Source organism: Geotrypetes seraphini, chromosome 8, assembly GCF_902459505.1.
Source record: "Geotrypetes seraphini chromosome 8, aGeoSer1.1, whole genome shotgun sequence".
Classification (NCBI taxonomy): domain Eukaryota; kingdom Metazoa; phylum Chordata; class Amphibia; order Gymnophiona; family Dermophiidae; genus Geotrypetes; species Geotrypetes seraphini.
The window spans coordinates 86,842,295-86,857,171 of record NC_047091.1 but is presented as its reverse complement, the minus strand read 5'-3'; the positions used below and the strand labels follow the sequence as shown (position 1 = coordinate 86,857,171).

At 42.7% G+C, this 14,877-nt stretch overlaps 2 protein-coding genes across 2 annotated transcripts in view; one reads left to right on the top strand and one right to left on the bottom strand.

The window, feature by feature from the left end:
- Positions 1–9,780, top strand: part of CERS4 (ceramide synthase 4) — a 205,400-nt gene extending 195,620 nt beyond the window's left edge. The window contains exons 10-11 of the mRNA XM_033957298.1: positions 3,231–3,387; positions 5,069–9,780. Of these exons, the coding sequence (XP_033813189.1) occupies positions 3,231–3,387; positions 5,069–5,257 (346 nt within the window). The 3' untranslated portion in view covers positions 5,258–9,780. The remainder of the gene's footprint in view (positions 1–3,230; positions 3,388–5,068) is intronic.
- Positions 1–14,877, bottom strand: part of LOC117366143 (ectoderm-neural cortex protein 1-like) — a 60,871-nt gene that overhangs the window by 20,014 nt on the left and 25,980 nt on the right. The window lies entirely within an intron of this gene.

Genomic DNA, 14,877 nt, shown 5'->3' with positions numbered 1-14,877 from the left:
AAAAATATGTAATAACAACATATAATACATTTCCAAGATCAAAAATCAAAGAAATAGAAATAATGAAAGAAGATAAAAAATTAAAAATAAAATTAAACAAATTTAAGAGAAAGAAAAGTCTCTGAAGCGGCCTGATAGCAAACAGTCATAGTTTAGTGCAAGTCTTAATATAACTCCTGGCACAGCACACTTCACAGATCCGCCACTGGCAGAGCTTGAGAGCATCAAAGAAATTAACATTTCTAAAATATATCCACTAAAACTGTTATATGAAATAAATAAATCCAGTACAAATTAATACAAATGAAGGCAGATTGCAGTCCCCATTCCATTATTAAATTTGGGAGAGCCATTTGAAAAAAAAAAAAAAAAAAGTGCATTTAAATGCCTCTTAAAATTTTGAAATGATTCTTCCTTCCATAACTCTACTGGTAAATTGTTCCACAATATTAGAACCAAGTAGAAAAATGCACCATTTCTGGTTGAGGCAAGGTGAGCCTTTGAGATTTGGGGAACAGCTACACTATTGTCATTTAAAAATCTCAATGAGCGACTAGGTGTGCAAAATAACACTAGATTAGAGAGATATAATGGCTGTAATTCAAATAATGCCCTATGTGCCAGCATTAGGATTTTAAATTTAATTCTAAATTCTATTGGTAACCAATGGAATTTCAAATATAATGGAGTTACATGATCATAGATGTGTGTGCGACCTAACAGCCAACTTGCTGCATTTTGTACTGTTTGTAAATGTTTCAGTTGCTCAACTGTTATTCCCGCATATACCAAGTTGCCATAATCCAATTTAGATAGAACAAAAGCATGGATTAAAGTATGTAACAATTTTTCATCCAGGAAATCTCGAATAGCTCTAAGTTGTCTTAATGCCCCAAATCCTTTCGCAACTGTAGATGGAACCTGCTTCTCAAAATTCAAATTCAAATAAACTCCTATTAATATCTCTAACCCTGCCCCCTCCTATCACTCCTCATCCCACATCCTCCACATTCACATGAATAACTCTCATCATGTCCCCTCCTACTACTTCTCATCTAATAACCTCTACATCCACAGGTATATACCCTGCCCCTCTTATCACTCCATCAACAAGAATACCGGTAATTCCTTCTCTCTTCTTTTTTTCTGATGATCAAGTTAGTCTTGTTTTTCTTATAAGTTTTTAACTGAAATTAATTTTATTGCATTTTTATATGTTTGTATACTGCCTTAACTTTCTTTTTTTATGAACATGTAAACTATTTTAACAATAATCTTTGAAGGGAAGCATAATAAACTACGCTTGTAATACTGGACTGCTCTCCAGTTCAGTTGGACATTTAAGTAAGGTCATGTAAAGTAGTTACGGTAACCTAATTTAGTGAATAGCATCTCCTGCTCCTTTTTATTTGGCGACCATCTGCGCAATATCGAACTCTCTGTCTTCTTATCTTCTTGTTTTTAGAGAACAGTTACCCAGAAACCTCTTCTGCTTTTGACAGAGCTGCAAAGATGATTTCAATAAAGACTTAGTGCAGGGCTCTCCATAACCTATCCTAGTGACTCCACCACAAGCTGGTTTTCAGGATAGCCACAAGTTTGCCTTAACATGCCCTCCTTTTCTTAATAAGTGGTTTTCTTGCCTCTATTCCAGTGTTTCTCAACCTGCGATATGCATATCCCAGGGAGTAAGCGGGCTGGCCGCCACTTGGGATCACTTCCTGCCTACCCCCTCCTCCCGCTGAAGCCACCACCGTAGCTGATTTCTCCCTGCCCCACCCCCGCAGCCGACCCTGCCACCCGACACGCTCCCAGAACGTGGCTGGCCCAGAACCTTCTCTCTGACATCAGAATTGACGTCAGGGAGGAAGGCTTGTGGGCTAGCCACGTACAGTCGCTGTACACACCTGGCCCGTCCCTGTTGCTTCTGTTGCTGCAGAGGTGGGGGGTGGGAATGGAACATGTTGGGTGGCAGGGAGGTGGCTTCAGCGGGGGGGGATGGGGCAGGCAGGGAAAGAGGAAGAAAAACTCGGGGGGAGGATGGAGTGTGTCAAATACCCGGGTCAGCTTCGGGGGTGGGGCGGGGAGGCAGGGAGGAATCAGCAGCGGTGGTTTTAGCAGGGGGCAGGCAGGGAGAGAGGAAGAAAAAGATAGGCAGGAATGGAGTGTGTTGGTGGCAGAGTCGGCTTCGGGGGTGGGGCAGGGAGAAATTTGTGGCGGTGGCTTCAGTGTGGGGGGGCATGCAGGGAGAGAGGAAGAGAAAGTTGGACTCATGGAGGGACAAAGAGAGATGTTGGTTGGGGAATGGAATGAGATCTGGAGGAAAGGAAGCATGCAGGAGGCAGAAAGAAGGAAAGAGAAATATTGGATGCACAGTCAGAAGGAAGTGCAACCAGAGACTCATGAAATCACCAGACAACAAAGGTAGGAAAAATGATTTTATTTTCAATTTAGTGATCAAAATGAGTTTATTTATTTTTTCTATAGTTGTTACTGATTGCATATTTTAAAGTCATCTGCCTTGACCTCTGAAAAAACCCCAAATATAAATGATAATTTACATTTTCTCTGTGTACAGTTTGCTTTGTGTTTTTTTAATTTTGTGGTAACCATTATGTATTAATATTATATTGTGTGTATTTATGAAAAATGGATGGAAGAAATTGCATTACAGTTAGTACTATTATTAAGGGGGTGGAGTCAGAGGTGGAGTTTGGGCGAGTCTGGGGCACAGTTTGGGCGGGGGTACTCGGTTGGTATTTGTTAGGCTTAGGGGGTATTTGGCTTGAAAAAGTTGAGAAACTCTGCTCTATTCCATGATCCAGTTGCTTGCTAAAGAAACAAACAAAACTGCAGACAGTCTGCAGTTTTGTTTGTTTCTCCTGCTTGGTTTTTTTCTGCAGACAAAGTTGGACTTTCTCCTTTGTTTTGTTGCCCAGTTGCTTGCTAAAGCAGTTTAACCTGTTAAGGAGCTTCCCCAGAAATTAGTCTGAGCAGGCCAGACCACAAGCGTTGAGACCATGGAAGATAGTGGTTTTCCTTCCCTCACAGCTTCCTCTTGGCACACAAGCCTGCACCCTTACTTTGTTGAATTTTCAGTCAGTGTCCTGCTATGTGGGGTCATTGCTAGGGTCATAGAGGATACAGCCATCAGTGAAGCCCCAGCTTTGTTTCCCTTCAGTAATCGATGTTGGAACAAGCTTCTTATGTGCTCTCTTTGTCTTTCACAGGGTGATTTATAGCACCTATTATTATTCCATGGAAATCTTCCAGCCCTTCTTTGGATATTATTTTTTCAATGGTCTCCTAATGCTTCTGCTGATACTTAATGTCTTCTGGGCTTACCTGATCTTGCGTATGACCTACAACTTCATCTTCATTGGCACGGTAAGCACTGCTCACCCAACTCCCTGCCTTCCTAAGATTCTTTTCTGGACAGGTGTATTATTCCCCAATCCAAAGACATGCGGCCTCTTTTACAAAGCTGCGCTAATGACCCCAAAGCCCATAGAGATTTAAAGGGCTTCGGGGCTGTTGCTGCGCGACTTTGTAAAAGAGGCCGATAGTGGGGGCACTTCTACAACTTGGTACCAAGATGTTGGCATCACAATGGTGCACATTTGGCGCCAATTCTATATTGGCACTTAGGTGTGCCTATTATAGAATTAAAAATTGATAGAATTTAAGCTAGTAAAGAAAATTAGCACAATATTGTCCTATTGACATGCCTATGACCTGTCCATGCTCCTTCTACATGCAGTAGCATAGCGAGATTGAGAGGTGCCCCTCCCCCACCCTATTCACTCTTTCCCCCCACCCCCGCGTGATCCCTTCCTTACCCCCATACCTCTTCTAACTTCCCCGGCGTGAGCAGCATCGACAACTTTCTGTCGGTGTCGGCTCGCTCTCTGACATCACTTCCTAGGCACGGGACCCAGAAGTGACATCAGAGGTAGAGCCGACTCTGGCATGAGCAGCAGGTTGGAGCTGCTGCTCGTGTCTGCAAAGAGAATAGAGGTACGGTGTGGGGGGAGGGGGGGAATGAAGGCACGCACACTGTGGGGGGGGGGGCGGAGAGAAGGAGGGGTGCTGGAACCAAGGGTGGACCGCTCCCCCCTTACAATGCGACTGCCCACATGTACCTCCTCCACGCTATTAGGTACTAAGTAGCTTTGGTGCATACATTATAAAATAGTACCACACACTTTTTTTATCTATTTAATTTTCTATACCATTCTCCCAAGAGAGCTCAGAACAGTTTACATGACACATGTTCCTGTCAATTACTGGTATAACGACAGGGGGTACAAGAGTACAGACCTTGTGTCACTTTGGTTTCTATTTATGATGTACATATTTGGATTGAAGAGGACTCAGGAGATTAATAATGTAATATTTTGGTTGTGTCTATATTGCTAACCTGAATAACAACAGATGTTATATAACAAATATACTGTTAGAGGGAAGGAAGGGTTTTGTTTGGCACTGGAATTATTTAGAGGGTTCAAAGGAAAATGAGACATTGTGTATAGCATTTTCTTTGCTATGTACCGGCCCATATTTCTAGGATGCCTAGTGACGCCTAAGTCCACTTAGGCACCACTAGGCGTGATTCTATAAAGGACGCCTAGTGGTTGATTGACAACCGAGTGAACCGACACCATTTATAGAATCAGGCCCTGTATGTATAGGCTGCATGTTCTTGGGCACATCCTGTTGCAAGGCAGCAAAGACCGTGAAAGAGCTGAGTGTTCCTATGATTCATCTTATCACGAGAGAGAAGCAGTTAGAACAGTGGTTCCCATCCCTGTCCTGGAGGACCACCATCCTGTTGGGTTTTTGGGATAGTCCTAATGAATATGCATGAGAGAGATTTGCATATAATAGAGTTGACAGGCATGCAGATCTGCTCCATGTGTATTCATTAGGTCTATCCTGAAAACCTGACTGGCTGGTGGTCCTCCAGGACAGGGTTAGAGCAATTTGAGACCATCAGGTTGTGTAGGTTCTTATTCCTGTCATTTAATACTCTCTAGTTGGTATCATCCTCTTTTCCTCTCCTCTACAGATAGAGAAGGATGTAAGAAGTGATGCAGAGGAAAGTGATGACGTTGTTAGTGTCAGCGAGGAAGAAAAGCAGCAGGAAAGGAAGAAAAAGGGAACTGCCTGTTTCCAGAGCATGGCCAGCAATGGCCTGGCCCTGAATCAGCGAAAGAGCACAATACAGTTCACGAATGGTCAATCCAATCTCAGCTAGCCTACAATCATTTCCTCAGCATACGAGCTTGCCTGGACTCCTCTATTCTACAATAAGGATGGCACACCCAAGCAAATTTCCTTTCCACCTACTCCAGGGACTGGTTGCCCCGTCGTGCAAAGCTGTGGTCTCCTTTTCTTTTTCATTTGAGGCATTTCACCTAAACAGAGCTCCAAAATCGGAAAGCAAGAGAAAGATTTATTTAAAAAAGAGATGCCAGGCTAGTGAGAGAATCCAGTGCTCCATGAGGAGCACTTTCAGCTGTGACTCCAGGCTGTCAATGATTGCCTGAGCTGCCCCTGAGTTATTTTTCCCACCGCATGATAGTTACAATTCCCCCCTCCCCCTCACAGAAAACTAGGTTGAGCATCCATAAGTAAAGCCAGGATAAGTTCAGCCTATCCCAAAGTATTGAAATAAAGAAGTTGCCTTATTAACAGAGCTAGGCTAAGATGGGAAATGAAGAAAGCTCATGTTGAAAGCAGCCCTGGGAATTGAAACGTTAAATTCTCTGCAAACTGGTCAATGTCCTTGTCCTTAAACCGCTTAGACATCTATGATAGGCGGTATATCAAATTAAAATAAACTTGAAACTAGTCCTGACTTAACAGGTTACGGCTGAGGTTCATTTCCCTTGAGCCCTGGTGGGCCGACACTGCGCTGCACAAAACATTCCTGTGTCAATTATATTTTCCAACTCCTCAATGCAGCTCCTCTCGGTTTCCTGCCTTCAAAAGTGTGATGCCAGGTCCACCTTCGGCACACTCTTGCCATCAGTGAGGCACTTAACCCCTTTCTGCTCAAATATGAATTACTGGCACCTGGCTAGGGAACTTGCTAACCATGGTACAATTTTTATTTGGAAAGCATAGAAAAAGAGAAAAATATCAGAGGATAAAAACTATATAGTCCATCCAGTCTACCCATCCATTATCTCTACCTTTTCCTAAGAGATCTTATGTGGTAGTCCCATGTGTCAGACCAGCCTTAGCTGTCAGCATTTTCTGGTGGCCTTACCAATGTCAGCAAAGGCCTATGGGAGATCATATCATTCATGTCTGATCTTGGGGGATGTCAGTGCAGATGGGCTAGCAGCCTCAGAATAAAGTAACAAAAGATTTTGATACAACCCTGAGGTGCGAAGAGGTGCTGATGTCTGTGCTTAAGATATACAGTAAGTCCAGCTACATGGTCTAACACAAATAGTTTGGGTTAACCATTATCAGAGTAATACTGGAAATTACATTTAACTCCGGTCTGTGAGGGACAGTTTCTCCCTCTTTTCTTCTTGAGTTGTCTCTCACATCCCACTCACCTTATTCACCATTGTTTCAAACAGTTTACAAAAGATAGGGGCACTTAACTTCAATAGATTCTATTTTTAGAACAGGTCTCAAACTTATAAATATGGGAGGTTAAAATCCTCTCTCTCTCTTTGTAATCTGGCCCCTGAAGCCTGGACAACCCCCCCCCCCCTTCTCTCTCTGGACCCTGGTCTACCCCCCTCCCCCACCTTTCTCTTTCTTTGTCCTCATAGCACCTATTCAGGAAGCTGTTTTTTCTCTCATTCACAAAAGCACAGAAGCAGTCTCTGAATCCACTCTGTATTTGTTAAGCTTATGTCTATTTCTTTCTGTACATTTGTAACCCGGAATATTCTTGATGTGTCTTTCTGAAGCCTCTTTCTGCACATTATATTTTTATGCAATCACTCTTAGCTGTCTTTGTCAGTAATTTCATCTCCTAATGAGAATCTTCTATGGGGGTATCGAACCTGGGACCAGGCAGAGTGTAAGGCTGCCACATTATATCATTGGGGCTTGTTTGCTTCAGCATTACCCCTCCAAAACGTTACATTTTGGGCAGTTACTAATCCTTACACCATGCTTTCCTTGAATTGAGATACAGTCTTCAGCTCCACCAGGAGGCTGTTCCAGACATCCACCACCGTTTCTGTAAAGATGTATTTCCTTAGATTACTCCTTAACCTATTCCTTTTCACCTTTGTCTTATGCCCCTTTATTCCAGAATTTCCATTCAACTGAAAGAGACTTGCTTCCTGTGCATTTATGCCAATGAAATATTTAAATATGTCTGCCATATCTCCCTTCTGCTGCCTTTCTATTAAAGTATTCATATTGAGATATTTAAATCTGTCCCCATACGCTTTATAATGAAAAACATTGATCATTTTAATAGCTGCCCTTTGGACTGACTCCATCCTGTTTATATTTTTTAAAAGGTACAGTCTCCGGAATTGAACACATACTCTAAACAGAGACCTGTACAATCATCTTTTTTCCTGATGGCCTTTCTTCTTTTTGTGCACCCAAGCATCCTTTTAGTTTTGCCTTCACCTTTTCTACTTGTGTAGCCACTTTAAGATCATCAGATGCAATCACCCCCCAAGTCCCACTCGTCTTTCATGCACATAACTACACCCCTTCTATTAGGGGGAGGTGAGAAGTGGCCTAGTAGAGCTGCTGTCTCAGCACCATGAGGTTGTGGAATCAAATCCCAGTGCTGCTCCTTCTGACTCTGGGCAAGTAACTTAATTCTCCATTGACCTGGCTACAAAATAAGTACCTGTATATGCGTAACCACAAAAAGGCAGCATATAATCTCCTTTCTCTTCCCCCTCCCCCCCCCATTATACTGCTCTTTCATGTATGACCTTGTATTTTAGCATTAAATCTTAATTGCCATATTCTAGACCAGGGGTGGGCAACTCCAGTCCTCGAGGGCTGGAATCCAGTTGGGTTTTCAGGATTTCCCCAATGAATATGCATGAGATCTATTTGCATGCACTGCTTTTGATGCATATTCATTAGGGAAATCCTGAAAACCCGATTGGATTCCGGCCCTCGTGGACAGGAGTTGGCCACCCCTGTTCTAGACTATTCTTTAACCTTTGCTGGATTCCGTCTTATGCTATCTATACCTTATTGTAGATTTTGATATCATCTGCAAAGAGGCAAACCTTTCCAGACAGCCCTCCTGCAATATCGCTCACAAAATTGTTTTAAAAAGCCAGCCAATTCCTGTGGCACACAGGGTGAATTGCTGCAGAATCTAGTGTGGTTTGCCTGTGGTTTTATCTTTTTCCTTTTAATCTCCTTCCCTTTTTGAGCCTGTATCACCTGGATGGGATTCTCTTCTGAGGAGTATCAGCACATCCTGTTAGCCACTAGGCCCTAGGGTATACTATGGCAACCAGTTTCTTTCCTTCCTGGGACCCAATTGAGGTAACTCCACAACATAGCCTGGCCCAAGCAGCCCTTGCAAATGGAAGGCATGTAAACCCAGATCCTCAGCACCACAACATGCAGCTCCGCAGCCCAAGATGAAGAGACAGCCCAGGCCACTGTGTGTTGTGATATCACCTGTGACCCTTGTGAACTTGGCTACTCACAGTGAAAGATGTCACTTCAGGGAAACAAGTTCTCAGAATTTTCCCTGTGTTTGAGGTTGCATTTTTAAAACAGCACATGACGAGGCAGATTTGTTTTGAATCAGCAATCACAATGGGAGCCATTTCTTGGTTCCTCAGATCTATATAGTTATTTATGATCCACAGAATGTAAAATCTAAGAAGGGGAAGAAATCACCAGGAACAAGATATCATCTGGGACAGGCACAGGTGAGAGAAAGAAATGCAAGCAAGAGTCTGCAATTTATCAAATAAAGGATATTAGTGGACTGCCAACATATTCCCCCCACTTTTGTCATACAAATGCCAAGATGCATGCAGTTGAGTCCATACTGCTTGCTGGGGGGCTGTTGTGAAGCAATGAAGATCAGCTTCCTGATACGTCCTGTGATTCTCTGACACATCTGTAGGACTGTAATAACAGGAAGTGGTATGGCTGATTCATAGTAAAACAGGATGTGCCTTAAGGGGAATGATTCACCAGCATAAAGTTTTGCTAAGCTCTGTATGACCCTGGAAGAGCCTGAAAGGGTGACTGCTGGGTGCTTCTATTTGGGAGGCTTCCCCTCCTCCCCCACTACATCGGCCCTACTGTCCTTTGCTATAGGAGCCTGGGGTTTTTCTGGAAGTTACTTTAATCTTTTTTCATATTTTAATGTGCTGACTGTGGAGATGTCCCTTCTCTCACTCATTAGGAGTGTGTTACATTTATTGGAAGGTTGTCACTCTCATTCTCGCTGAGTTTATTCTTCACCCTCTAAGAGCTTTCTCTCACTCACTGAGTGTGTCACATTCGTTTATTTGAATGTTCTCATACGCTTTGAGCCCCTTCCCTCAATGACGTAACCATTCAAGGTGCACGTGTTATGCACACATGCCTTCCTTCTCCCTCTTACCCTTTGAGCACAGTCTGCATGTCCAGCATCTCTCCTGTCCCTGGCCTTGCAAAGCTCTGTAATTCCCTCCCCACCATCCGTGCCTTAAAATCACTTCCAGTCTTCACCAGAGGAGCACCAGCAGCACTCATAGGCTGCTTGTGGCCTGAACCGTCCTGCCCCATGTGACATGACTTCCTGTTTTCTGAAGGACAGGATGATTCAGAGAAAAAGACCCTGTGCATAAGAACATAAGAACATAAGCAATGCCTCTGCTGGGTCAGACCTGAGGTCCATCATGCCCAGCAGTCCGCTCACGCGGCGGCCCAACAAGTCCAGGACCTGTGCAGTAATCCTCTATCTATACCCCTCTATCCCCTTTTCCAGCAGGAAATTGTCCAATCCTTTCTTGAACCCCAGTACCGTACTCTGCCCTATTACGCCCTCTGGAAGCGCATTCCAGGTGTCCACCACTCGTTGGGTAAAGAAGAACTTCCTAGCATTCGTTTTAAATCTGTCCCCTTTCAACTTTTCCATGTGTCCTCTTGTTCTTTTATTTTTCGAAAGTTTGAAGAATCTGTCCTTCTCTACTCTCTCTATGCCCTTCATGATCTTATAAGTCTCTATCATATCCCCTCTAAGTCTCCTCTTCTCCAGGGAAAAGAGACCCAGTTTCTCCAATCTCTCAGTGTATGAGAGGTTTTCCATCCCTTTTATCAAGCGTGTCGCTCTCCTCTGAACCCTCTCGAGTAACGCCATATCCTTCCTAAGGTACGGAGACCAATATTGGACGCAGTATTCCAGATGAGGGCGCACCATCGCCCGATACAACGGCAGGATAACTTCTTTTGTCCTGGTTGTAATACCCTTCTTGATTATGCCTAGCATTCTATTTGCTTTCTTAGCGGCTGTTGCGCACTGTGCCGTCGGCTTCATTGTCATGTCCACCATTACCCCCAAGTCCCTTTCTTGGTTACTCTCATTTAATAATATCCCTCCCATTGTATAGTTGTACCTCAGGTTTCTGTTTCCAACAGACTGCAGGCAGCTTATAAATACCACTGCTGCTATCCATGTGGAATGGACGTGATTTTAAGATATGGGGGCTTTCTTACTCTCAATCTTAAAACAACTATACTTCTGAAGGAGTTCAAATGCTTGTCAATTATGGGTATAAAGTGGAGAAAAAGGGGGTCTTTTACTAAGGCACTCTAGCCAATTTGGCGTGCACTAAATGCTAATGCGTCCATAGAATGTGGGCATTTTAGCATTTAGCACGTGCTAAATCGCCTAGTGCACCTTAGTAAAAGACCCCCAAAGTGCAATGTTCAATTCAAGCACAAGCCTGAAGTAGTCAAACAAGCATGCCTTAATCATAGGCCTAAAAACTCCACTCTTTAAACTTCTGTATCAAAAGACAGTCATTTGAACCCTACATCAGGAAATTTGGTCAAAAAAGAAAGAAAAACTCTCAAGTAAATTGGTGTGGCGAATAATCATTCAAAAAGCACTATTGAAGCAAAATCGGTCGATAACTGAAGGGTCACTACACACTTTAGCCAAAGGTGGTATTTACAACTGATCATGCAAACACCCAAACAATTGGCAAAGAAGAGCAAAAACCACAAAAAAAGAAGAAAAATAAAATATTTCTACAAAAAAAGAGTACTTAACTGTCCAACACGATCTTCTTCATCCACCATCTATCTGTTCTGAGAATTTAACATTCAACACTCATCCTGCTGAGTCCTGACCTTCCAACGGCTCCAGCTCCACGCACAGAAAGGAAACTCCTTCTCTTCAGTTGTAAGTCAACCAAACACCTCACTGCAGCCGATAAATATTATAAACATCGCCACATCAATACAACAAACTCCCAACAGGAGATCCTGTTTCACAAGCGTGTCTTCAGGGGGGAATAATTTGAGAGAAAAAAGTAACGCAGCCGCTCACTATGAGTGATGTTATTCTTACTCTGGTCCTTTTGGAATTTTTTCTGGGTATAGAGGCTTTCTTACTCTCACATTCTTGTTCCTTAGGAGTGTGTCACGTTTGTTTGAAGGTTCTCTCACTCTTCTGTTCTATTCATTAGGAGTGTGTCACACTCAGCTGAAGGCTCTCGCTCACACACTTTGAGTTCTCACTTAGGGGTATGTTATACTTGTTTGAAATATCTCTCAAACTTTGAGACCTTTCATTCATTAGGAGCATGTCACTTTTTTTTTAATGTTCTCACTCTCGCATTTGAAGCCTCTTCTCTTACTCATTAGGAGTGTTTCACACCCAGTTGAAGGCTCTTTCGCTTTTGTATTCTCTGAGCCCCTTCTTTCCTTCATTAGGATGGTGTCACACTCTTTTGAAGGCTCTCACTGGGATGCTCTTTGAGCCCCCTTCTCTCACTCATTAGAGCCTCGGTCCTTGTGCACTGTTACCGATCACTTCTTTCATTAGAGGAAACCCTAAAGGAAGAGAATCCAGTTGCAAGAAATTTCAATACACCTTCCTGCATACGATCTCTCTTGCCTGCAGCTGTGCAGTGAAACCTATGTGCATAGGTGTAGCCCCAAGAATTTACTCATATCACCTTCACTCTGTGTGCATCCTTCAGAGGCACCACAGAAAAGAAAATACCACCTTATGCTGTTATTCCCTATATATAGACATACAGTGATGTCACTGCAGGAATGTGTCCCATATAGGGAGATGTAATGGTGCTCTTACTGGACTGTGTGGACCACTGAGCCACACAAATGGTGATGTCATGCAATGATGGAGTCGATCGGAAAGGATTCTAAGCACAGAAATATTTCTGTGCATTTGCGAGCATTCCTGCCTATTGTACCTCATGCTGTAAGATTGTTATAAGGATTCCATGTCAGTTCTTACCACAAAGTCTACATTCACCGTCTTTGACTTTGCCCAGACTTGCTTCAACATGCCTGAAACAAAACTGGGTTTTAAGTGATCTCCTGAATGTGATCACAGAATGCTGGTGACAGATTTGCTAACAAATTCATTTGATGTATGAGTCACCAAATTACCCAGTCTGTGCTCACCAAGGGCACAAAAAATTAGAGAATTAAAGCTGCATGACTTTCTTCAGAGTAAAAATAAATTTTAATTTGTTTCTATCCTGTTCTCCCCAAGGAGCTCGGAATGGGTTACAGGCTAAACATACATAATATACAGTTAACAGGTTACAATTTGCCATAGTAACAGTACAAGTTTTTCAATACAAGTTGTTATCATAACGACATACTAGGAATCTAATACCAATATACATAATATGCAGTTTACAGGTTAGATTTACTATAGTTACTGTCCAAAATTTTTGATACAAGTTTTTATCCTAATGCGACACATACCGATGATCTAGTACCAATATATATTTATTTATAATCCATTGGTTGTGGGCTGGGGAGTTAGGTGAAAAGGTATGTTTTTATTGTTTTCCTAAAGTTGAGTCCTTCAAGGGATCTGATCTGGGAGGGCAGTTGATTCCAGTGGCTTGGTATGAAGTGGGAGTAGGAAACCGTCATTTGGTGGTTTGCAGTTGAAGTGCACAACCAGGAGGTGTTTTGAGGTGTATTTCATTCTGGGAGCAGGTGGACCTGTTCGGCACGTACGGAGGAAGCTTAGTTGGCATGTAGCCCAGCACCATATCATGCAAGGATTTGAACACTAGCATCAGGCCCTTGAACCTTCCCCTGATAAATCAGCATCCAAATCAAAAGTGTGGAAGCAAAGAGCCAAGGGGCTACCTTAATTACCCCGAGAGTTCATGGGGATTCAGTGTAGAGTAAGTCACATTTTCCTGGGTGAAAATTGCCTGCAGCTTTTCCAGCTCAGTCTTCCTCAACAACTTCTACAAGCATTGCATGCAGCACTTCTGATAATCACTCTAGGGTGCATGCTTTGACTCCCTCCATGTTGGCATCAAGAGTCCCATAACACTTTTCCAAGCATACAGCATCATCAACATCAAATAAGGACAGAACCTGGGATTGAAGAAACAGAGGGAGGAATCCCCCTTAAAGCACAGCTCGGCACAAAGTTCAAATGCTGAAGCTGATCTGTCAGAAGTTCTGGGAACTTCCAGCTCAGCGCTGACCAAGTCTCAGTACCATGATCCATATCTTTTGAACCTAAAAAGAACCATGCACCCATAACAAAAATAACTTAGTCCTCCTGGATCGCTGACTATGTTTCTTTCTGCTATCAAGCTGCAGATGCTTTGTCAGTAGCTGGAGCTTCTAGAATCCAAACTTATTGCATCATGCTATGGCAACAACCAAGGCTCATTTGCAAAGGGCCTCAATACAAGACTATTACAGAGCAGCAATGTGGCCCACTACCCATATCTTTACAAAACACTATTGACTGGATCAATCAGGTTACTCAGACTCATCCTTTGGGCATGCAGTACTAAATTCCATGTGTGCTCCAACTCTGCCCCACTACCACTTATGCAGTTTGCAAGGTTAGTCTAAATTAGTCATTCATTGGATATAAGTTCTTGCAGTCGTCAGCTGGGAAGTCACCACTTGTATGACTCAAGGATCCATATTGTCCATGGAAAAAAACAGAGTTGCTTATTAGTAACGGATGTTCTCCAGGGACAGTTGAATCTTTCAGCTACACAAACCCTCCCACATATCCCTGAGTTGGAGCGTGCTATAGTAAAAACTGATGTTCACATCTTACACTGTGAGGTACAATAAGCAGGAATGCCTGCGCATGTGCAGAATTCTCTTCCAGAGAATTTTGTGCTTGGAATCCTTTCCGATTAGCTCAGTCACCTCATGACATCACCACTTGTGTGGCTGAATGGTCCAGCTGTCTATGGAGAACATCTGTTACAGGTAAGGAACTCTTTTACTGTAGGAATGTGCCTCATATATGGAGATGCAGTGAAGTTACTGCAGGAATTTTTTTAAGTATATGTGCTCAGGTGTCTCTCACACTGCAAGACAATAGTGATGATGCTAAAAAAAATAGGTCTTCTATAGAGCAGTAGTGATGTCACTAGGAATTTCATACCTGCAGGACCATTAAAAAAAAACAACAACTAACTTCCACTATCATAGCACTATGTTAAAATATTTTAAAAGGACTGGGTTTTTTTTGTTTTGTTTCAATCATTTTTATTAAATTTTTCAACCAGAAGTAAATAAGAAACAATATACACACAACAACCCGCACCCAGCAATTGTCAAACCAAAACAAGAAAGAAATCATATTTAATTCAACAAACGACTACATGCCCTGTACATCAAAGTGGTACAAAAAGGTAGCCAACAGTGTATATATAAATT